The 24519-nt window shown below is 51.6% G+C and overlaps 2 protein-coding genes across 2 annotated transcripts in view; both read left to right on the top strand.

Moving 5' to 3' along the window:
- Window positions 1-1160: 1160 nt before the first annotated feature.
- FGF5 (fibroblast growth factor 5) lies at window positions 1161-12239 on the top strand. Its single transcript, XM_037401775.1, has 4 exons — window positions 1161-1177; window positions 1623-1939; window positions 4526-4629; window positions 8962-12239. The coding sequence occupies exons 2-4, from the start codon at window positions 1639-1641 to the stop codon at window positions 9304-9306; spliced, it is 750 nt and encodes a 249-aa protein (XP_037257672.1). The 5' UTR covers window positions 1161-1177; window positions 1623-1638; the 3' UTR covers window positions 9307-12239.
- Window positions 12240-16253: 4014 nt separating this feature from the next.
- The window catches only part of CFAP299 (cilia and flagella associated protein 299), a 223832-nt gene continuing 215566 nt past the window's right edge, over window positions 16254-24519 (top strand). Inside the window, 2 exon segments of the mRNA XM_037398473.1 lie at window positions 16254-16264; window positions 16718-16832. Of these exon segments, the coding sequence (XP_037254370.1) occupies window positions 16254-16264; window positions 16718-16832 (126 nt within the window).

Below are 24519 nucleotides of genomic sequence, written 5' to 3'. Positions count from 1 at the left end.
TACAAGGCCTAGTCCAAACATCATGGGAGAAGTTCCTAACCCCTTTAGGTCCTTGTCTTGCTCATGGATCTGGATTTAGAGTCCGCATGTGCATGTAATTAAATACAAGATGAGGTGAGTAACTGGAAGCCATAGATTTTACCAGGCCAACCACTACAGCTGGAAGAAGTAAACATGCTTTTGAGTGCCCTGACCCTCCTTCAGGTATGTGTATCTATATATAGAGTTGTCTATATATACACATTTATATATAAACATGTGTGCACATATATCTGTGTGTGTGTATATATATATATATCTGTGCTGATAAATAGTTTGAAATTGCAGTAATGTTGTTGTGAGATCATTTCTGTTCACACCAGGCTGTGCCAGGTGTCGGTCAGGCTGGATATGGCCCCTTAAGTGTGTGTCCCTCCCTGCGCCCCTGACCTTCAGCTTCCTCTGCAGGCGAAGGTCACCCTCCAGCGTGCCACCCGCTCTGCCTCCTTCCTGCCAGAGCCAGGCCCTGGGCAGGCGTCCACCAGCCAGAGCTTACCCCGGTGATGGCTGCAGAGGGTTTTCTAGGTAGGGTTTAGAGGGAAAATGGAGATTTGCAAGAGCAGTAAGGGCACACAGGTGCAGAATTTGGGCTGCGTGCCGGGCAGGGTGAGTTTAGCCGAAGTTGGCTTTTGTGGAGGTGAGGTTTTCCTAGTGGCTTCGGGAGATGTGCAGGGCTTCTTCAACAGCCCCAGGAGCCAAAGAAAAGCAGAACACGCTCGGTGCTGGGCTGGGCTGATGGATGGGCTGTTGCCACAGGGTCTCCTCTTGCACCACGGTGCTGTGTGGCAGTTGCCTTTGTGATGGGGAAGAAATACAGCTGCCGGTGCTGAGGGGCGCCGGGCACGTGGCAGGGTTATAGCGCTGGCAGCGGCGGGTGGGGGGGGGACGGGGGGGGTGGGCGGTGGGGCACGGGTCGCCACCCCCATGCCCGGTACGCGCGGGGCGTGTTGTGCGCAAACAAGGGCTGGCGCTTCCCCAACACCCCCGGGTGCTGTCAGGGGACTTATGGTGGTGGCAGCTCTGGGAGCCCCCTGCTGACTCCCGAGGGCTGCTCTCTAGGGCTCAGCCCGGCGTGGCCACCCCGTGCAGGACAGAAAGCGGCTTTCCCGCTCGAGGTGCCGCCTCCGGCCCCAAATCCGCTCCCATGCCCCTTGCCCAGGGCTGAGGCCGGGCTGGCGGTGCAGCTGCCGGCTGTCATGCCCCCGCGTCCCCGGCCTGGGGGGCTGCAACCCAATCCCTTCCCCAGGGTTCCGCCGAGCCCCGCTGCCCGGCCGTGGGTGAAGCCGCTGACAAGGTATTTCTCGGCGGTAACCCGAGGCGCAGCCCCAGCGCCTCCGTCTCGGCGGGGCGGACAAGTTAATTCCCCAGATTTATGCGCCCCCCGAGCCCCAGCATCTGCTGCGGGGGGCGGCGCAGCCGGGGCGGTGCGGGGGGTGCTCGGCCCTGCCGGGGCCGGGCACAGGTGCGGGGCCACCGCCCGCTTATAAATACCCCGCGGTGCCGGGGAGGGGCGTCCCGATCCCCCCGTGCCCGGTCCCCCCCGCCGGGGCTCCGCGGCGGAGCGGGATGCGGCGTGGCGCCCTCCCTCCCGCCGGCAGCATGAGCCCGTCCTTCCTCCTCCTCCTCCTCCTCCTCGCCCTGCCCGCCCGCGCCCGGCGGCAGCAGGTGCCCGGCGGAGCGCAGCCGGGGCCGGCGGGCCGCAACGCCCCCGCGCCTTCCTCCTCCTCCTCCTCCTCCTCCTCTTCCTCCGCGGCGGTGGCGGCGGCGGGGCCGAGCCGCTTCCCGCGGAGCCGCCCGGGGCGGCGGCGGGGCCGGCTGTACTGCCGGGTGGGCATCGGCTTCCACCTCCAGCTGCACCCCGACGGCCGGGTGGACGGCGCCCACGACGCAAGCCCGCTCAGTGAGTGTCCGGGGCGGGGAGTGGGGGGTGGCCGGAGGGGCTGGAGGGCGGATGGCCGTGCCCTAGCGTGGGGGGTGGTGTGGCACTTTCTCCCTCTCGTTGTGACCCCGGGGTTGCGGCATCCCCGTCCCTAAGAGGTGACTCCCCCGGGGTGGCAGAGCCCCTTGCTCCCTGCTGCCTTCACCTGGGGTGGGCTGCGGCCCAGGCGGCTTCGGGAGAGGTGGATTTGGGGTGCTGTGTGCCCTGGGAGGCTGGGGCGGGGGGGTGCTGTGCCTGCGGGCTCGGGTGGGATGCCGCCCTGGGGAGCGGGGCGAGCTCTGCCTGGCTTGCTTTGTGAAGCGCTGCCCCGCGGGTTTCGCCCACCTTGAGGAAGAGTCTGTGGGGATCGGCGCAAAGGTGCAAGTTTTGTGCTCCCACCTCAGCACCCCACCGGGGTACTTGACGGGAGGAGGCTGCTCTCCCTTATGCCCCTTTTTCGTCCTTTCCCCGTGTAACTTTTCCATCCTTCCCTCTGCATTCTCATTCTTCCAGCACAGTGATAGGATATATTCAGTTTAAAAATAGGACTGAGGCTGACGTTCCCCTGAGAGAAAGCTGTGCTAACTCATGGCTTATCCTTCAGGTCCGAGTTGCCGTGATATCCTGTTAGAGGGAATGAAATGGCAGGCAGGGATGAAAAATCACTTAAAGAGCCTGAGGGCTTGGGCCTGATGTGACCCTGGCAGCACCCGTGGCTTCAGCTGTCGGGCGCGCTCATGGAACAATGGCCACATCTGGCCTGGACCAAATAACTCGGGACCTGGTCTGTGCTGTGGCCCTGCGAAGGAGGGCTGCTGGGAGGCCAGGAACCCTGCCTGGGCTTTCCAGGAGCACTGTGGGTGTGTGGCCAGGAGGGGGTTAGGGCCCGCAAAGGGGCTGGACGGAAAAGCTGGACATCCACACTGGGGCTGATTTGGAGATGTGAGTTTGGAGGGGCTGCCTGCGCCGTGCCCCACCCCCAGTGTCCCACGGCAGCATGGCAGAGGGGCTCACCCCTCTGAGGTGTATGCAGCCTTTGATGCCGGAGCTGTCTCACAGGGATTTGGATTAGGTGAAGTTTCTTCCTCTTTAGTCTGGGATTTTCTGCCCAGGAAGGTGACCGCAGCAGCAGCTCTGCACTTCAGAGCGGAGCCAGCCCCAGCTGGTGGCACGTGCTGGTGGCAGCAGGGGCTATGCCAGGGTGTTGCGCTGAGGAGCCGTCCCCTGTATGGAAGCAGTCAGCTTTTGGCAGGAAATCCCAGCTTTGGCCCCTGGGAAACTGCGCTTGACCCAGGGAACCCCAATAACCAACAGTATGCCTCCCGGCCAGCACGGCCGTCCCCGCAAAGGCCAGCAGGTTTTGGGGTGCCCTCGAGGACAGGGAGAGTGCTGGAGAGGCGCCGTGCCTTGTTGCAGCAGCGAGGCACAACCCCCTGCCTCTTGTCAGTTGCTACCAGTGGGGCATGTGGGGTGAGGAGGAGTGGCCCCCCAGCCCCCCAAAGTGCCCCCCAGGCTCTTGGTGCTGGGAGCTGCACACCTCCGGGAGCCCTGCTTCTTCCTTAAAATAAACATGGGAAGTGGTGATCCGATCCGCCGGCCTCGGGGATTTAACAGCAGCTTCATGTTTGCTCTTGGCACATTAATCCGCGTGGCCCTTGGCTGTGGCTAGGCAAGAGGCTCTCGCAGTCTCCTTCCTTGGGGGCAGGGGCCACTGAGACCCCCCCGGGCTGCAGCTGGGGGAAGCAATGCTTTTTTCCCAGGGGAGGAAGGGTTCGTTGGGGATGTAGTGCTTACCCTGGCTGCCCCCAGCTGGGGGGATGTTGGGGGTGGAGGGTGGGGTGCGTGTATGCCTGATCCCTGCTGCCACCCTTCCTCTGCCAGAGGGGACACGTTGCTGTGCTGGGAAAGGGAAATGTGTCGGTGCTGTTGCTGAACAGTGCTCGGAGTTTGAAGCTCTTCTGTAAGAGACTTATAGGTCACACATGTCCTGTTGGAGGCCAGGGCCCAATCCTGCTCAAAAAATACCCCTTTGAGGGCAAGACAGTTTGTTTTCTCATGGCTGGGCTGCATAGCACCCCACTGCCCAAGTCCTGCTGTGAGGAGGGGCCTAAGAAACCGTTATTGGTACTTCTTGCCCCAAATGGTGTGTGCAACACCTTTACTTTCAGAGTCTGGCGTGTATGGGAGGAGGACGGGCAAGACTGATTTTAGCAGGCTGGCTGTAGGCACAAAGGACTTTTCCCACCGGAGAGGGATTTCCCCAGGGTGAATTTGCTCTGCTGCAGCCAAATCAGAAATTATCTTCTACAGCATAGTTGTTTTTTTTTTTTTAAAAAAAAACAAACCCCAAACCAACCTACCACCTGGTAGCCATCCTGGAGTCGATGCAGGTCCCTCTGCAGGGTAGAAGGATGGAGCAGGAGTGCTTCATGGAGCCAGGCAGCAGGAGCAGGGTCATGTGGAGATGAAATGCAAACCTATGAGACTGATTTTTTTAAAAATTTATTTTTCTTTGTCACACCAATGTGAAAAGAACTGTGATTTATTTTGGGATTTTTGTCATCCTAGGTATTTTGGAAATATTTGCTGTGTCTCAGGGGATTGTAGGAATACGAGGAGTTTTCAGCAACAAATTTTTAGCGATGTCAAAAAAAGGAAAACTCCATGCAAGTGTAAGTAAACCCCCCTGCTTATCAGTATGTATTATTTATTAAAGGCCTTGTGACACCTTCACATGCACGTGGCAGCAGTGCTCCCAGGCAGGTCCCAGGCGTGCTGAGCCCCTTTGGCTGCTGGGAAGGCTCCGTGCTGGGTGGCATCAGCACCGCCCAGACAGATAGGGGACAGGTGGAGCCAAACCCCCTGAAGCCCAAATCCCTACTGACTGCATTTAACCAAGAAAAGTGTCCCCCTTTTTTTTTTTTTTTTTTTTTTTTTTTTGCAGTTGGGTATTTGCATCAAAAGGACTTGTTCTTTGAGCATTGCCAGTTTATTTTTAGCAACTTCTGCAGCAGATCATGCAGACGGTTTTAGCCAAATGTCTCCTGGAGAGCGGCACGCGTGGTGCTGAGAGCCCGCCTGTGCCCCTGCGTGCGTGGGGAAGGGGCCCCGGAGTTTTGGCTGGGCTCACCCACGGGGGAGAGGTGATCCCCAGGGACAGCATGCAGCTGCACACAGGGCTTTGGGCAGGTGAAGTCGAGCACGTGCGGGAGCATTGCAGCTGGAGTGGAAAACCCCCAGTACTCTTGTTTCTGCAGGCTGTTTTCCTGAAGGCTGGGGTTTCCTGCAGGTCTAATTGTGCTTTTTCCAGGCTTTTTTCATTGAATGAATTCTTCAAGTCGATTTCACTTCTTTTTTCAACCTCAAGATGCTGCTTCCTTATTTTTTTCTTATTAGTTCCAGAGATCATTTAAACAAATGAAAGTAACTACTGTGCTTACATGAAACTTGTCATCTTTTAAAGGTGTATATAAATGCAACGCTCAAAGAAGGGTTTTTTTAAGGCAGCACCTTGGACAACCTGTCACCCAAGTTTGTTTCCAGGGAGCCTGCTCAGGGCTGATAGCCTGGAAGAGGGAAAAGCCAATTGCCCGCCCCACAGTTATGAGCCAAACCTCACGGTCGCAAAGTGAATGTTACTGATGTGCTTAAGCTGCCCTAGCCCGCAGATTGCCTTCAAGTGAGATTTATGAACTCTCCTCTCTCTCCCCTGAGTCTTATTGGAGTGTTGCTCCTGAAACCTAATGGTGCTTAAAGGGTGAGCACATGGCTGCTTATTTTAGGAAACAAAGTAGGAGCGGGAATGGTGTCTAGGGGAAAGGGAGAATGGCTGTGCAGAGCAAAACACAAGGGAAGGAGACAGGGCAGGAAGCAGGCAGAACAGGAGAGCAGTGGAAAGGATGGAGAGGAGAGGGAAGCAAGCAGAATGTGATCCCTGGACCCTCCAGAGCCTCCCCTCCCTCACTGCGTACAATGGGCCCCTTATTCGAGCTGAAGCCTTGATTTATGCCCTGGTGCAGGCAGAAATTAAATCAAACCTCATCGGTGTATGGTTAATTGTCGGCACACAAAGGGCAGTGCTGGAGAGGGACCCCAATTAGGCGGGTCAGAGCGGGGGTGAGGACACACGATGCCCAGCTCAGATGAAAGCTGCGAATTTGTAGAAACTTGACCCAAATGTCTAAAGATTGCTGGGCTAAATAATGCCGATAATGCAAACCCAGCATCTGTTGTTCTTTCCTGCCTTGGCAGGGTAAAGTTATTTCATGGCCTAATGAGTTTTGAGCAGTACAAAGCGCGTCCTGCGCCCGTCACTCAGGGCAGCACTTTGATATGAGAGTCACGCCGGTGACTTTGTGCTGAACTGCAGTTAAAAGTCATTCCTGCAGGGATTCGGGCTCCTTCAAAACCAGTTCTCAGTGTCTGGCTTTATCCCAGCTTGGTGCTTTACAGCAGCCCTCTTCTTTTTTTTTTTTTTTTTTTTTTTTTTTGATGGCAACTTAATTAAATTACCAAGCAGTTCATTTTTAGAGGCACCAGCTTCAGAAAATGACAGTAATCCCGGCAATTATCAGTTGCATGCACAGATGGCTTTTTCCTCGTTGATAAATCATTGGTCCCCTGTTTGTACATTTTTAGCGTGGAACGGGCAGGAGGGGTTTGGTATCGGTCTCAGCAGGGACTAGCATGAACCCCAGAGGACAGACTTGCCCACAAGCGTCTCGGGTAATACTCCTTTCTCAGGAGTTGTTCTGACTTGACCAAAACGTACGGTCCTCACTGGAGCAAACCCCTGTTGAACTGGATTTTGAAATTTAATTGCCTTCATGATTGCTGTTCATGAGCATCTCTGGAGCTTCATTTCTGGAACTGCTGCAGAGCAAATCCGGTGGCCATCTGCCTGCCCTGTGCCAGGAAAAATGCCTTTTCCCCGGCTGAAATGGTGTGGTTATTGAGCTGAGAGGCTGGGACATGGGGAAGCCTGTCAGAGTGATGGCAAAGCAGCAGCTGATGTGCTTCGCAGGATGGTTTGCTCTCTGGGGGCGAGGGCTTCCCTCCGTGCTTGCTGGTGGTGGGTCTCTTCCATTCCCGGGCTGCTGGCGGGAGCAGCCTGTGGCATCACTCTGTGTCCAGAGCTGGGGATCTCCCACACTCCCCCAGATCCCACTTTGGAGGGGAGGCTACTCTGACTCTTAGGGAGCAGTTCCCCCAAACCCACTATTAGCAGAAACTTTTCCTTTGATGCCTCAGCCCTCTTACTGCCACCTCCCTTTGTGGGGTTGGTATTGCCCCAAAAATGCTGGGCCAGATTGGGAATGCCAGTTCGGCTTACCCTCGAGCAAAGTGGCGGTGAGCTTACCCGTCTGTCCAGGGACACACATGAGCAGGGGGCACACGCACTTCTGCTAGTCACAGCAACACTTGCAAAGCCTGCTGGAGCCAATTTCATATCGGATCCTCAGCCATGGCCAGCCTTGATGCCCAGGGCACAGCAGCCAACTTCATCTCCTACACCAAAAAACGCCTGCTGTTGCCATTTGCCCAGATCCCACTGGGGAATGCAGGGTCTGTTTCAGGGCCCTTTGTGCTGAGCACCCTTTCAAGAGGGCACTGGGGCCTCGGTCAATCCTAAAACCTCCCTGTGCAAAGGCTGGTGTGGGGGTGTCTCAACCGAGCACTGCTGCATGTGTTTGGGCTTCAGAGAGCAACAAGGGGTCAGCAAAGCTTTTCCTCAGGAAGGTGAATACTCATGCATAGGCGATACAGCATTGGCGAGTATAAAAGACAGGGAAAGCAAAAATGAGTCATCAAGGTGATGTTTCAGGCGAAGAGCAGAAGGAGACTTAATTCAAAGTGCTATGAGGAAAAAACGCACGGCAAGCTGGGGACTCTGTCGCTTGTATTATAGGACTCAGTTCCTCTGGTTAAATTAGGAGTTTGAAAACGGTCGCAGCCCACTGGGTCTCCTGTATAGTTATAAAACACTGCTTGGGGCTTTTGTCTTGTTCTCCATTGCTGGGGTTTCGAGGCTCAAGAGCTCAGCATCCCTTTCACATCAATAGTTTTGAAGCTTAAAAGTTTTTTTCCAATGTAAATGATTCTATGAAGTGTTGCTTTGCAATCAGGGTGCAGTGCCTCAGGCATGGCTGGGGAAGCTGCCAGGGCACCAGATATCACGCCTGTGTTGCAAAGGATTTCAGAGGGGCTGCTGGAGGCTGCAGCCAGGTATCCCAGGGCCATGGGGTACATAGATGGGGTGTTATGGCTCTCTTCTTGTATTTGCATGCTTGTTTTTTCCTCCTCCCCCTTGCCAACAACAAGGAACTGTTATGGGCAGCGTTCAGCCTGTCCTCTTGGGTAATGGGAAGCCTTTTCCCCCCAGCCATGTGGGAGCCAGTGTGGCCACACTGTTTATAAGAGGTGATTCTCTTGGGCTGCAAGTAATTTCTTCAGGTCATCAAGGGACAAAATGCCCCAAGTTCGTTTAAGATGAAGAAGGAGAAAAAAAAAATCCAATACAATCAAAGCCATGTTCAGTGAAGCAGTGAAAATCTGCATGCAAATTGCCTTTCCAGATTATTAAGTGATGATTCAGTGCCCAAGCAAGGGGTGCGAGGGTGGGAACAGAGATGGAGCGGGGGCTCAACCCCAGGGTCCTTGGCGGAGCTGCAGCTCTGTGGGTATGGAGCCACATCCTCCCTCCTGCCAGGGGGAAGGGCAGGAGAACTGGAGTGGGAGGGAAGGTTGCTGCTGGACAGGCCAAGCTTGTTTTTCTTAAGAAAGTCCAAAACTGGGTGGCATGCAGCTACTGAAAGTATCTGTGTTGGGGTTTTTCCAAACTGTTGGGTGCCTGGCAGCCTCGGAGCGGGTTTCCCAGGTGCCCTGTGTCGCTGCTTGCTCCTTTGGACATGGTTTTGGGAGACTTAAAAACCAGCAGGCGTCTCAGGGCAGGGAATGGGTGAAACCAGCCATTTGCTAATGGTGCCCTGGCTCTGTCCCCACAGGCTCGGTTCACGGCGGACTGCCAGTTTCGGGAGCGCTTCCAGGAGAACAGCTACAACACTTACGCCTCGGCCATCCACCGCAGCCCACGCTCGGGCCGACAGTGGTATGTGGCACTCAACAAACGGGGCAAAGCCAAGCGGGGCTGCAGCCCCCGTGCCCGGCCCCAGCACGTCTCCACACACTTCCTCCCCCGCTTTTGGCAGCCCCAGCCCCCTGAGCTCGCCTTTACTGTCACCCTTCCCGAAAAGAAGCCCCCACCACCACCAAAACCGAAGGTCGCTCCGTCCCCACCTCGGAAAAACCCTGGCCCCATCAAGTACCGGCTGAAGTTTCGTTTTGGGTAGTGCCCCATGGCAGGGATGCTGGCACAGGAGAGACTGGGCACCTGGACAGATTTTGGGGGTGACCCCATGGGAGACCTGCATCCCCCTGCTCTGGACAGATGTGGGGAGGCTCCAGGTTGCCATGCTGGACTTGAGGTCTTCTTTTTACCATGCAAAGCAGATGGCATCCTCAAAGGTGTGACCTGGGATGACATAACTTGGGCTTTCCAAAGAGTATTCCTGTGGTGAACAGAAAACACTTGATGGACGTTGGGTTAATTTTCTGTTGTTGAAAGAAGCAGGAAGGTACCTCTATGGCGAACATATTTTCTTACCTTATTTTGATCAGTGACTCTTCTGACAATCATTTTCATACAAGAGATATGTTCAGAGCCAACGTATTAAGTGGGTTTTTTTTCTTTTTGGTTTTTTTTGCATCTCCTTTTTGCTGCACTTTTTTCCTCCAACCATACCTCAGACACCGTATATCCAGGTCTGCCCCTTCCTTTCCCTTACAAACCAGCTACTCCCTTCCACAGCAAAACAACAAGACCAAGCCCAACAAATCCATTCACCTTATTTGTGGTGCAAGGTGGTCTTAAAACTCTTTGTTGGCAATAATAGATATTTTATTTTTTTTTCCTTCAGGGTCGCAGGCTTGGGGAGGGTGGCTCCTGCTCCTCGTGGTCTCTCCTGTTCTTCCCTGGACAGCTGGAGGAGCGAGTCTCCTCTTGTCCATCAAAGTATAGCTTCGATGTCTGTGTTTAAAATACCTCTGTCCCAGCCCCGTGGCATTCCTGCTCGTATGGGGAGGGAGCTGCGCCAAAATCCCTCCTCAGGGAATGGCCAGGGGGAGCCCATCCGCACCCCTGCTCCCTGGTGACAGGGACACCTTTGGCCCTCAGGTGCCCACTGGTTTCTTCTGACAGTGTGCGTAGCTGATTTATTTTACCATTCACAGTACACTTACGGGGCAGGGGGGATGAAGGGTTTTAGTTTATAGTGAGCGTGGCGACGTGGCAATAAATGCTGTTACAGCTACTTGTACCTTCAGAAGTGTTTTTTCCTACCCAGGGTTGCCCTATGGCCCTGACTGTCAAATTGGTTCTCCATTGTGGTGTTACCTGTGGAGTAATTGTGCACATGGAGGTTTTAATCGGCATTTAGCTGTGTTGTGAACGTACAGAAAATGGTAGCATTGAAGCTCACCAGTTAAGCCTTAATAAGAGCCCAGGTGGGCTCGTGTTGGCAAAACCCCTCCCGATCTGAGCCCTGCTAGTGTTGAGCAGCAATAACGAGGGCAGGCAGCACTGCCGAGCCTTTTCTGCAAACCCAATCATGGTACAGGTGGCTATTCCCACTGAAATCACGGTTCTTCACCCGTTGTCCTTCTGGGCAGCCCCTGGCCGGACACATCCGCTCTACGTGGCAGCGAACGCTTTCACACAAGGGCACGCACTCCGTGTGTGGGGATGGGTGGGGATGCCGGAATAAAATATAATTGTGCTTCATTTTTAGCTGTGTAATCTCTTGCTTGTCTACTGCCTGTGTGTTTTTTTCTTTTCTTCTTCTGCAGGAGAAGAATGGCTGCTGCTAAATTAGCCACTATGCATGTTTTTGTCAGAGGGTTTGGCTAGTGTGGTATTGACACCAGGGCGGATTGGAGCAAAATCGATGCACGTGCTTCCTTTGTACGCCATGCTCCGCGTAGTGTGTGCTGGGCCAAACCTCCCGATGGCTCCTGTGGGGCAGCTGTCACGCAGGGGAGTGCAAGCCCAACATGGGCACACTGTGCACCCCGGCCATTTGCAGCGAGATAGCCTGACCACAAAATTACAAAATTCAAATAATACTGCTTATCTGCTGTTCAGCAGCTAGTCACAATTGGGTATAATTAATGCTCAGTGACGCATGGAGACACCTGAATGAACTAATTGAATGAAAACATTTGCAGGAGCCATGTAGGAGAGTGCCTGCCTCAGCATTGGGTGGGTGCCTGGAGCTCCCTGGGCAGGTAAGAGAGGAGTGAACTGGTCCCTTGTTGTCACTGCTTTCCCTCAGAGGGAAAAGGTGTTTTTTAAAACCTTGTTTTAATGAAAATTCTTGTTGATAAATAAGCTGTATGACAAAAGATGCTTTGATCCCTGTGTTTCTGGGCAGAAAACTGATCCTGAACTGAGCTGCGACGGCAGCATCCAGTGTTTGCCAATGCAGCTGCTGGGGAGTGCCGCTTGCTCTATTGCAGTTGGTGGGAGCGTGGGGGGCCACAAGTTGCCCTTGGACTAACCTGAGGAAGGAGGGGTGCTGCTGGAGCTCAGGGCCCCCTTGCCAGCCTTCCTGCAGCCCCCATGCCTGCAGCAGATGAGCACCACCATCACCTGGTGCTTGTGGGTCTGGCTGAGCTGTGTGATGCCCCTCGCTGTTCTCACCAAGGGGAAGAGGAGCACCTGTTGCGTTTCAGAGCTGTCGGGTGAAATTTGGCTGAGGAAGCAGCCTGGGTGTCTCTTCCCTCTGGTAGCCATTAAAACCTGCACTCTCCTACTCGGGGTGGGTGATGACTGAGGTGGGCTGAGGGGGTGCAGGTGCTTTCCCCCCTCGCACCCCATTTCCCAAGGGGCATGGGGGCTGCCATGCTATACATCAAGGGCTGCTGTTGAAACACTGATGTTTTACTTGGAGTTTCTGGCAACCAGGAGCAGCCCCACAGCATACAGCTAAGGGGGGCTGGCAGGCGTGGGAAGCTGCAGGGGGAGGCTGATGCTTTAATATTACAGCAATTATTAAAATGCAGCCACACTTTTACAACGAAGAGGCCTGTGCTGTGGCAGACAGCAGCTTGCTAGCAATCTCAGCAGAGAGCCTAATGCAAGTAATCTAAGTGGTATGGACTGACAAACCCTTTCTGTTCCTTTCTGGCCACTTTTCTGCAAGGAAATTAAATGTTTGCTTATCAGGAGGAGACTGAAGGCATTTTAAAAAATGGGTAAATATCTCTGTTAAACTTAAAAATAGCCTGTGAACAACTTGAGAGCCTATTAAGAAATAAAGGTAACTTTTTCAGTGTGTTATGTTTCTTGCATTTCAAAAGTGCTTTTGGTGTTGGCTCACATTTATTTACAGCTGTTGATTGCATTTAAACCTTTCTGCCTACTGCGTTTGCAAGCGGAACTGAGGCCACATTACACTGGCCAACTGCTCCCTGAGCAGGACAAGAAGCCCAAACAAAACGTGGAGCAGTAGCCCAGAGCCTCCTGCAGTCCTGCTCCCAAGGCAAGGGGGACCCTCTCTGCTCTTCAGCAGGTGGGATTTACTGGGAGAAAGGACGTGAGACCAGAAGAGCCTCTCTTCCTCTTTCCTGCTTGTTGGCAGTGCTTAGTCTTCCATGCTGGTGAGAGTATTGCTCCTGTGGAAGCAACACGAGCAAGAGTATACTCAGTATTGTGACTTGAGGGAGGAAAAATTGCTGTGACAGTCCAGGAAAAGAAGAAAGGCTCCGGCTTTGCAGCTTTGACTCTGACATAAACTATCCTGTCAGCTGCTCCTGTTTCATCCGAGTGGATTTATCGTCTTGGCTTCAACAGCAACAGCACTAATTGCTGGACTCTTAAACAGATTTTTGTACTTATTTTGCACAAAAGCTCTTCATATTGCCTTTAAATCTTGTTGCACACAGATGAAAAACCTTCTGGGAAAATGAAGGGGGAGGGGGCTTTCCTACCCCTCTTTTTGGGGGTGCTGAGGGCAGTGGGGCATGCTGGGGAAGGGGTTCTGCATTTGGGGACCATGGTGGGGTCTGGCTGCTGGATGCAAGCAGGGAGGAGGGTTGTGTATCAGCCAGCTGCATGGCTGTTGGTGAGGGACCACTGGCCTTTCAGGCAATTTTAATCATGGAGCAGGCCGAGAACAGAGCTGGTACAAGCCCGATGGTGGGTGGCATCCAGGGAACCAGGACCTATGAAGATGACATGCGCGTATGAAGTTAGTTGTCCCAGGGCACCAGCGTGATGCCTCCCAGCTCTTCGTCAGCAAGGCTAAAAATGGTGCGATTGCACAATGTGGACCGATACCTAAAATTCACCCTTTTTTTCCTCTCTCATTTGCTTTCTGAGTCATCTTTCCCTGCAGGCTTTGCAGATATAAAAACTCTCAGATGTTGATTAGGCGAAGTACTGCATGGGGAGAGACACAGTGCCTCTGGAGGCTCAGCTCAGAGCATGATGTTAGTAAGTGCTGGAATAAATGTGAAAGTCTCCCTGGAGCACCTGACTTCTTTTTTGCTCTGCAAAGCCGGTGTTTTACCCCAGCCAGCTCCCTTTGCCATGAGCTCCCTGGGAAGGTGGTGGTGCCCACAGGCTGCACTGTTAGCATGTTCCCTCCCCGAGGGAGTAACTCCAAACTGAACTGATCACTCGATGGGGAAAACATTGGCTTAAACCCTGCATATTTTGAGAAGTTGGGGGTTGGTGTGTCATCTTTCGTTCCTGGGGTTTTTTTTCTTTCTCTTTCACCATCTCTGACTTACCACTGGTGCTGGGGAGAAAAAGCTGGAAACAAAACAAATGAAGGGGATTCCCAAATTCCTTTCCAAACAACTGCTGCCCTCAAAGGAGGCACAAATCCTTCTAGAGCTGAGAAGGGGGCTGCACAGTGGAGTGCAATGAGCTGCTGGCCATGCCCCACCCCATGCTGTTGGGTGCATTTGTTAAAATTCAAAAATGAAAAGAAGCCCCCACATTCCCCCTCTCCCTGTGACATTTTGTTTTTAACCTCTACAGACATGCCTGTAGACATACATAATTTTCCAAAACCTCAGAAGTATTTGCTTAGGCCCTGTGCTCCCGGACTGCAGCGTGTCACAGCTCAGGGCCCTTCAGCGGAGCCTACCAACATGGGCGCAGGAGCTGCTGGGCATCGGCTGCAGATATGCCTTGCTGTCTTCCCACAGAGCCCCTTTACGGCTCCGTTTCCACCCCTCCTAAATGGGATGGCCAAAAAAAAAAAAACCTGCACTGGAACGGTCACCAAAAATTAGGCAGCCAGCCTGAAATATCAGCATTTGAGGCACAGCGTGCTGGGCCTGTGGCGGTTTCCCGTGCAGGCTGCAGGTGCTTGCACTAATGGGGCAGGGGGGAAACAGGGGCGCAGGGTAAGTGGGTTTTCCCAGGGGAATATGCTTTTTCAAGTGCAGTGCCCCCGCCCCCCAGCCCTTGGGCCCCATGCAGTGCTGCAGCATGGCTGCGGGCCAGCCGCCGCACCCCCACCCCCAAACAACCCCAAAGCAACCAAGAACCCACAAACGCGAGGAGCCCCGCAGCCCCCCTCCCGCCCCCAGGGGCGCACGGCTGCCGCACACCGCCCTGACCGAGGACTGTTCCTGGGGTCCGGTCCCGTCCCGTCCCCCCGCGACTTGCAAAGCCGCCGCGCGCCCTCCCGCGCCCCGGGGCCCCGCGCGCGCGGCCGCTGATTGGGCGCGGCGGGGTGGCACGTGCCGCCGCAGCATCCGCGCCGCCGATCGCGCCGCCGGCTCTCGGCAATGCCGCAGACGCGGGCGGGCGGGTGGCGGCGGCCCGGGGCTCCCCGCCGCGGCCGGCCCGCACCTACGAGGAGTACCGGCAGCCGCCGGTGACGGCGCGGGACCTGCAGTACCCGGAGGTCAGTGGGAGGCGGGACGCCGCCCCGGGTCGCCCCGCCCGGCCCCGGCCCTCCCCCGGTGGGCGCAGGCGGGGCGGGCCGCCCGGCCCCGGTGTGCCCGCGGTAGGGAGGGCCCCTCCGTGAGCCCCGGGCTTGTGCCCTGGGGGTACAGGCCGCGGTGGGAGAGGTCTGCGTGGCTGCGGTGGCGGGACAGTACGTGGCCTGTGAGGGGAGTCGGGCCCGTTGCGAGCCTGTGAAGTTGTGGTGTCCGTCAGCAAAGATCTCATTAACAAGCCCCACATCCTCGGGGAACAGGCCGCCCTGCTCCTCCCCGTGCTAACTGCTCACCGGAGGGAGGTGGCACAGGGGCTGCGTGCGGATCGATCCCCCAAAGCGGGCTGAGGTCCGTCAGCAGCGGGGTGGCTGTGGAGCAGGGGCATGCCGGCAGTGGCTGTGCCGCGGGGCTGGCCGAAACAGGGCTCTGCTCACAAGCAAGCTTCCAAGTGCAGCTCTGCACCAGAAAGCCTTTCCTGTGAAAGCTGCTTGCTCTGTAGTGTTCGCTATTGATACTCACGCTGATTAACAAAGATGAGGCAACAAACACCTTTGTCTCTCTAGAGGTGTAGGATGACATACAGGCGGTGGGGCTGGCTTCTATGTGCAAAGACAGCTTCAAGCCCAGTTCTTCACCAGACGTGGGAAGAAGATCTTGTCCAGTACTTACAAAGCACTGTGTTTAGGTTGAATCATTCTAAGGGGTGTGTTTGGTTGAACAACTCTCATCACGGTGATATTTGATGGGTGCTGACTGCTGAGATTTTGACTTCTAAAAATGATAGTGCACATTGCTCAGTGGAAAACTCTTTGGAGAAAGTCACAAAAAGTTTTCTGTCTTGCATTTAGAAGGCAGGTGATACTGCTTACAGGTTTGCTCTTAGAAAGCAGCTACCGATCCCTCTTTAGTTTTAAGAGACTGGGACTGAGTCTGGCAGCCTGCCTGCAGCCTGGGAAGAGCTGGTCAGGGTAGAAGTGGCATGGGGCGCTTGTCCTGGGGTGCTTTGCCTGTCAGGGCTTATCAGGTACCCTGGCTCTGGCTGGAGGGAATACCTCACCCCCACCTTCGCTGCCACCTGCCCCAGCGCTCAACTAGTCAGCGTTGCTCTCTTGCAGGGATGTTAGTGTACACTCAGGAATCGGTTTCCAGCTGGAGGTGTAAAAAAGAGGGGTGCACGTCTGCTCCTGGGGCCTAGGTGTGGCACAGGCAGATGCAGGTGGGTGAGAAACCGCAAGGCTTCAGCTGTGGTGATGTGCTCGCTGCAGCCTGGCACGTGGCGGCGATGCCGGCCGGGTAGTGTTAACCACCGTGGGTACCCTGGCCCCTCTGGCAAGGGGCACTGGCACTTGGGAGCGCCCTCATCACGGCCGTACTCGTGAATGACATCTTTGGGCGCAGCCCTGCTTGAGGAGCAGCTGCCGGTGGCCCAGCGCAGCAGATTTCCAGGAGCCGGCTGTCAGGCAGACCGCTTCCCCCTTCCTTAGTTCCCCTCTCCGGTCGCTGAGCCTCGGAGGGTCCCCCTAAGCGGGAGCACCTGCGCTGGCGGTGGGCCGTCGGGGCCAGGCCCCCGCGATGGGGCGGGGGGCGGAGGGGCGTCCGGGCGGGCTGCGGGCGAACGGCAGCGCCCGCCGCGCCGCCAGGTGGCGCCCTCGGCCCGCGGCGGGAGTGGCGGCGGGCCGGGGCGCGTCCCCGGTGTGCCGGCGCTAACCGGGCGCCCCGTCCGCCCTTCCCCTCCCGCGGAGCCAGGCGAGCGGGGCGGCAGCTGCCGGAGCGGAGCTTCCGCGGCTCCGGGGACGTGCTGCGGCGGGAGGAGTTCGCGGGTCGGGCGGCGGCCCCCCCAGAAGTAAGTGCCTGCCTGCCCGCGGGCCCCTGCGCCTTCGGGCGCACCTCGCTGGGCACCGGCCCTGCGGCTGCCGGGAGCGGGGACCGGGTCAGCACCACGACCGGGTAGCCCCTGCAGAGCCCGGCAGGCTGTAACGCCAGCCACCCGTCCCCGAAAGCCGCGTCCTGGCTCTCGGGCTGCCTGGTGGCTTGGGGTGTGCCCGCCCGCCTGTGCGCGCTGTTCTCTCATGTCACCTTTCCCCCGGGCTCGAACACCAGTGTAAGAGAAATGGAGCGACAATGTTTCTTAGGTGGTAGATAGGTTTGAGGCACCTGAGAACTGCTACTTGGTTACAAAATCACGCACTTTTAATATCTGGATCATCCTTACAAAGTTGTAGCCCAGTAATGTCTGTTTTTTAACACTCCCAACTTCTGGGGCTGATTGTTAACAAGATGGGGACCGTACTGATGGAAAAGGGATGGCGTTTGAGAAGGGAAAATACCCTTCCTTAGCTGATCAGTTGCTAGGCTTCAAGGACCGAGTGTTACTGAGTAACATAGTCTGCAGTTCCTTTCCTGTGGGTACGCTTGTCTTGGTTCCTTGCAAGTGTTTCCCCGGGGTCAGGGGAGACTGGGATTGCTGTGGGAGTGCTCTGTTTACCTGGGGTTGCTGAAGCATATCATGCAAAAGTCTATGGGAACTAGCACTTAGGAAGTAATTTAAATGGCTTGGAATGGATGAGGATCTCTTTGGCTATTGTTAAAAGGTGTCTGCTCTTTTGTGTGGGCTATTTTACTTCCATTTCCAAAAGCCTTTGAGGCAAGAGCTGATTTACTCTCCAGAAGTCTCTGACAAAGGCAGTTCAAGCAGTCCATGTGCAATTTTCATGGGTTTTTTAGGCTTTGGTTTTGTCTTGGATTCACATCTCGTGCTTGTTACAGTATGTATAGCTACAGCGTGCACTTTCCATGAAAACTCATGTTGCACTGAGAATTCAGTGCTTTGCGATAAAGCTTTGTTGTATCCTGTGTCTAGTTCCCCCTACCTTTTTATTTTGGCACCTTCCCCACTCTGTTTAACCAGTCCGTAAATCTTAAAACATTTAGTGGTTTATTTTTCTGGTTTCTTCTTTTCTTTGCCTCTTGCGAAAAATAAATGAATCACTCCTGTAAATAGTGAAAAATTTTGTTTCGGTGCCTTGTTACAATTATACTGCTTTTTGTAACAAGCTAAATAACACTATTACAATACTTTGTCAACATGATTCCTGAATAGTAGAGCCACTGAGCAGCTTTATTCTCCAGTGGTGCTTTTCTCTCTTTGTGCTATGATGAAATTATCATTTAATAATTTAACAGCACATATCAAGTGCCTTTCGTAGCATTTGCAGGCTGAGAACATGTGTGCTGTGTAGTTAAACTATTGCCATACTTCATGTACAGTCCTCTATCAAACTTTATTCCTGGCATAAGGTGACTTTTTTTTCATTTAAAGAATTAACTGTTCGTGTCACTGTATGGAGAAATTAATTTTGCAAAACCAAAGGCTTAATAATTTGAATAAAGCCAAAAAGGATTTTTTTTTTTACATGTTTAGACTTTAGACACTGTTGTGGCTCGTGCCCACATGTGCTGTGCAGCCAGATGAAGCTGATGGTGACAGTGCTGATGACATCAAGAGAGTAAGAACTGAACTCAAATGACTGACGATTTGGTCTTGTAATGTTAATGTAAAGTATATTTCTAAACCACTGGTAATTACTAATTACTCTTATAGTGATTCCATCTGAGAAGATGAGTACAAATGAACTAAAATCAGAGTTCTCAGCACAGTTGTGTCCTTCATTGCTTGAGTGGTTATTCTGTCATTTTTGGTTTGGTTGTTCTTTGTGTTGTTTCCCATTAGTGTGTAGGTGAAATGTCAGGGCTGACTCACAGGGTTAAGTGGCTTTTTTGGTTGAGCAGATTATCCAGATGTCTGTGTCAGGAGATGCTTGTCCTTGGGATAGAGTGTAGCTGATGCAGTGCTGTGTTTTGGTTCTGATGTGAGAATAATGCTGATAGGATACTGCTGTTTTTAGCTGTTACTAGGTAATGTTTATACTAAGTCAAGGACTTTTCAGTTTCTCAGGCCTTGCCAGTGAGAGGGCTGGAGGGGCACAAGAAATTAGAAGGGGACACAGCCGGGACAGTTGACTCAAACTAGCCAAAGGGATATTCCAGACCATATGATGTCATGCTGAGTATATAAACTGGGGGAAGGAGGAGGAAAGTGGGGGCGACATTTGGCATTGTGGCATTTGTCTTTCCAAGCAACCATTTGATGGAGCCCTGCTTTCCTATAAATGGCTGAGCACCTGCCTGCCGATGGGAAGTAGCGAATTAACTCCTTGTTTTGCTTTGCTTGCGTGTGTGGCTTTTGTTTTACCTGTTAAACTTTCTTTATCTCAACCCACAAGTTTTCTCACTTTTACTCTTTGGATCCTCTCCCCTGTCCCATTGTGAGGGAAGCGGGTAAGCAGCTGTGTGGTACATGGTTGCCAGCTAGGGTTAAGCCGTGACAGGGCTTCTGAATTGCCTGCTTGCAAAAATTGATCTGTGGTTTTCTCTGAACAGAAAAAAATTTCCTCAAGTTGGACTTGGCTGCACAGGTCTCAGAAACTGTCACTGTTAATTCTGGCTGCTCAGATTATTTTTGCCTATGACAGAAAGCTCCGTAGGAAGGTGCCTTCAGGATTTCTGCTTTGATGCCCCTCTCCATCCCCCACCTACAGCCATGATACTGCTGTCCTATACAAAAGAGTTGACAGGAAAATAGCATCCACAATAATTTTCCCCATCGAGGAAAAACAATGTGAGTCTTTCATGCTGTGAGGAGTTAGCTGGTAAATTACTTTTTTGTGTTCTCTTTGGGGAAAAAACCCCTTGTGTTAATGGTTTTGGAAATATCCGCAAGTGGCTGATATTCATAGCAAGAGAGTTCCCGCAGCTAGTGTGCTTCCTGTGTGCCTTACTGATAGAAACACACTGAGCCCTAAGGAATTGTGTATACCCTTGGTATTGCTCAACAACAGCTTCAAGCTCCAGTTGCTAAAAAGTAATAAAGTAAGCCAACAGCCGTAATATATATTGTCTCTGTTGCGTTTCAGCTCTATAGTGTTCCACTGGGTGTTATGCATAGCTGCTTTGTTTGCTGTAGGCTTCCGTAATGCAATTGTATTTTTAGAGCTTGTCTGTCAAAGGTCATAAACACTTAATTTACACAATTTACTGTATTAGTTAGCAACCTCTTACTGCCATGGCTTCGCAGAAGGCTGTAATTTGTTGGAAATGCAAAGCCTTACACAAAGATTAGTAACTGAGAAGAGTTCTCCTAGCCACAACAAAATACTTCCAAGTATAGGTCCTGTGGAGTAACAATAAATAAGCACGGCAGAATTCAATAGATGATTTAGAGTGGTAGTAAAGGTGAGCACAAAGAAAGGTGGTCATTCTCAGAATGCTTCTCTAGTTTTGTACTTCCTAAGTATAGTGGTCAGGGTTTGCTCGAGAACTAATTAATCTTCTTCATGTGTAGGAAGGCTCATCTTGACTAATTTGAAAAAAATTAGCTTCAGAGTAGCTATGTATTACACCATATTGCAAAGCTGCTTCTGATCAGAAGGGCCAGTATTTTCTCTTGAATATCTAGAATGGTAGTGTGGTTTTCCTCTGAATCTTTATTTCTGCTTTCTGAATGCCTCTTGCTTAGTTAAATAGCATTATCAGTTAAGGGATGTACTTGGTAGGATTGACGGGACTTTCTTTACAAATGGTAAAAGTAAGTTGACTACATGTTGCAGAAAACGGATTTTGGTGTGCTGGAGACAGTGCATTTATTTCCTCCTTTGGACTCTTTGTGAAGCAGTCTTAAACTTCACTGGTTTTAGCATCACATCTGAAGTTGAGTGATAATTGGTAGGGGAAAGTAAATAGAAATAAGACTAGTTCCTTTAAAATACTTGCTGCTTTCCCACAGAAAAGGGGTACCATCAGAGAGCTTTGGGCTTTTTTTGATAAGAACAAAGAAATGGGTTAATAGAAAACAGTGAACCACAGACTTTGAGAGGCAAATAGAAGCACAACACGCCATCTGTTCTTTGCTACAAGGATGTACGTGAGTTTGTTTGGGATATGGAATGAAGGGGCTTGAACCCAGGGTTGTGTTGGAAAAATCTCATGTTCCTCAAAAACATCCTGTAACTTCTGTAGCATTGATGCTTGAAGAGCTGTGTTTTTTCAGCTGAGTGTGCACAGAATAAATAAAACTGGTTGACAGGAAACAACTTAGGGTCAGTTGTTTCAACTGGAAATACAGTGTTGCCTTATGATGCTTTAAGCAGGTTGTAACTGCTTTTGTATTTCAGAGCCTGGAGCCAGGCTGTGTGGACTTCCTGATGTCTATATGGCACCTATACTCATGTTCTACTGCCAGATTACCGTGGCCTCTGCTTGCCAAGGAACTATGCTACTCTGACATGGATCTGAAGTCACTTCTGAGTGGCACCTGAGTATTTGCTACCCACAAGATTGAGTACTAAGCAACACCAATAAAACTGTAAATCACTTCCATTTCAACTCCTCCTCTGCTTATGTCCGGGTTGAGGAGGTGCCTTTGGTACTGCCCTGGTCACTGGCATGGTTTCTGTAGCTGTGAGTTGTCTCTGTTCCCTGTGCTCCGCGTAGGGAATTGCTGAAGCCTGCAGTTGGGGGAGCAGCGGCTGAAATGGGGAGCAGCTTTAGGACAGGGATCTCGTACTTTCTCTGCTTCGGGTTTTTGGTGCCTTACCTGGTGTAACCAGGAGAGGCCTCCCTCTACTTAAGATTCACAGCCCTTGCGCTCTCGTCTGTGTGCTTAGTGGTATGAGTCGGCAATGGTAAAGGGGGGTGGGGTGGGTGGGGAACCCAAGCAAAAGAACTGGAACCTTCCATGTTAAAACTTTCCTCTGGAGGTAAGGCTGCTACTTCCATTTAGAGTATCAGGGCTGCATCACTCGGGCAAGTGTTAGAAATGCTGTGTAGCAACCTCTATGCAGGGATATTGCAGTGTCCCAGGAATAATGTCCAGCTACGGGCTGCTCTGGAATGGAGTGTGGGATCCTTGTGCTCTGAAATGGGTCCATTTCATGTGTAACTTTTTTAATTTTTTTTTCCCCCTAGAAGTATGAGGGTGACTAATTAGCCCATCTGCCAGGAGGCGTGCCTGAGAAGGTGAGGGTGTCCTGGGTTTTAGCATTACTCCTGGGGCTGCTTTTCTGTGGATTAATACACCAGCACTGGCCTTTGGAGCAGGGACAGGAACCCAGAAATATTTCTTCCGTACAAGTGCGAGTGGGAGTGGAACACCAAATGGCAAAGCTGGGCTTTGCTCCTGGGTGGTAGAAAACCTGGATTTAAGTTTCATCAGACAGAAGGGAGTGAAACCCTGGTGCCAGCTGTCCTGGGAGCATGTGTTAAGCCATTGGACAGATGTTACAACGTTCTCTTTTCTTTTGTACAAAGTGATTTGGGAGGCACCTTACAGACTGCCCCTGTCTGTCAGAGAAAGTTAAAAATGAAGCAGAAGGGGGAGCTCATTTCATTTCTGCAAACTCTAGGCTTTGGATAGTTGCAGAGCAGTTGGCTTTCAAATGTTATAGCTATGAGTGTCCTACCAAACACAGTTTTAAAGTTCACTTCTCTCTTTGGCACCTGATGCTCTTGTGCTACTCCTCCTCTGATCCTTTACTCGGGAAGTGTGAGCTTAAACACTTCTGTGTTTTCATGCATACAAATGTTTCTCTTGGGAAAGAAATCAGGTCTAAATAAAACGTATTCCTTTTACAAACATTATGGAAAACAGGTATTTTGGTACATGGGTCAATATTAGGTCTTTGGCTGTCCTGTCTTTCTTAACAAGCCATTAAAATGGGACATTAAAAATGATGGAGGCAATGTTGGGTTTTTTTGTTGTTTTGTTTTTTTTTAAGTGTTGTTGATTTTGGTATTGCAAGTGATCCCACTGAAATATAATAGAAAGAATGGAACTTCATGACTGCACTTAATGGTAACCTAATTCTTCTAATGTATATCAGTGATTGGAGATACAGGAAATGCCAGATCCCAAAGCAGATACATATTTATAATGTTAAGTGCAACATCTTTAAAATTAAATTATTGGTTAGGGGTTTTCACGTATGTGTACATGTGATCTAAAGGCTTTTCTTGTGTACAGGAAGAAAACAAGAAATCTGCCGAAAGCAAGCCTTCATTCATTGTCTAGGATCTGAATATGCAGTTTGATTCTTCCTTCAAATCTTCTCTCTGATTCTTTTGCTAGAATGGCTGTGTACCCAGTGCAGGCCTCATGGACTCTGCTGTGATTCTCAACGGCTATGCAATAACCTACAGGTTGAAATTTCTTTGAGGGTACTTTCTTTCTATGAATTGAGTTGTGGTTGAGTATTTCATGGATACTTCTTGAGAGGGAGGATGCAGGAAGGGATGAATCTGTTTATTCTTGAAGGAGAATCAACCTTCTCTTAATACACTTAAGGATCTTGGAGGGAAGTGGCATGATTTCAGTACCTGCCTTTCCCATTTTATCTGATAAATTAATTTCAGCTTTGGCATGGCCTATACCTTCACAGAGGAGGGAAGGGGGAAAGGTACAGTCCGTACCAGCCAGTGTATCAGACTACTTCAGCGGAAGGATGTGGGGAGTGTGTGATTCTCTCAGTCTGCTGGGTGGGCCGGTGTTTTACAGCTGAGGTTAGATCAAGGGATAGCTGTTTTAAACACTTGTGGCTTTATGGTAGCATTAAAAATATGGAGCAAACCTACTCATTCCTAGGGTGAAATGCTGTGAGGTGCAGAAGGCAGGGGGGCACCCAGTCTCCAGTGAATGAACCTGCTAACTTCCTCCGAGAAGAAGGAACCGACTTTGAAGAACCAAGTCCATGCAAATGCGGTAGAGCGCTCCTGTTTTGTCCTCTGCCAAATCTCCCCCAGAGCTATTACTAAGCTCCGATAGAGGGTTTTTTTCTGTGATGTTATGGAAAAAATATGGTTAATTATATTTCATATCAACGTGCCTCTGTGCTCTTAGCACTTGCTGGGACTGGAGGCCAAACAGCTTGAGTCATGTGGCTGACAGTCTGCTTTTTGGCTCCACCGGAATGAGTAAGAATTGGAGAATGTGCAAGAACATCCACAGCAGGAATATCTTAAAGCTCTTCTTTTCTTCCCCCTTTTTATAAGCCCATAATGTATAGATAACATTTAGATTGATATCAATGTTGGAAGGCTTCTCTAAGCTGAATTTTTTGAAGCTTGCGTGTGTCTTGGTAATTCAAGATTGGGTAAACAGAGCAAACTGCAACAGCCTTAAGAATGTTTTATGGTGGCCCTTCTGGCCCAGCAAAATAGTTTTTTTGGACATCTTCTTGTTCTGTCTGTGTTTCTCTCCTTCTCCACATCTTCCCTTGCAGTCTTTTAAACCAGTACCTTAGCGGGAAAGGGAGGATGACCCATTCTTGACCCTAAACTTAATAACAGGATTGAGACCAAGTTTTTTTCCCCTCTCTTTGAATTTTTATTGTTTGTTCTACTATTAAAATAGCGGCATGTTTTCCTCCACAATTCAGTGAGAAGTCACACTTTCTCAGACTAGTGAGGAGGGAAGGAGACAAATGCAACTCCTACTC

The sequence above is a fragment of the Falco rusticolus genome, chromosome 1, assembly GCF_015220075.1.
Source record: "Falco rusticolus isolate bFalRus1 chromosome 1, bFalRus1.pri, whole genome shotgun sequence".
NCBI classification, from domain to species: Eukaryota; Metazoa; Chordata; class Aves; order Falconiformes; family Falconidae; genus Falco; species Falco rusticolus.
Note: the sequence above shows the minus strand (reverse complement) of the source record. Positions and strands in the feature narration are given on the sequence as shown.

Bases quoted from the DNA above. Each gene is read 5' to 3' on its own strand.
- FGF5 (XM_037401775.1), top strand. From the start codon at position 1,639: ATGAGCCCGTCCTTCCTCCTCCTCCTCCTCCTCCTCGCCCTGCCCGCC. The intron at 1,940-4,525 runs GTGAGTGTCCGG...TTGTCATCCTAG, and splicing joins CCACGACGCAAGCCCGCTCA to GTATTTTGGAAATATTTGCT. The intron at 4,630-8,961 runs GTAAGTAAACCC...CTGTCCCCACAG, and splicing joins AAGGAAAACTCCATGCAAGT to GCTCGGTTCACGGCGGACTG.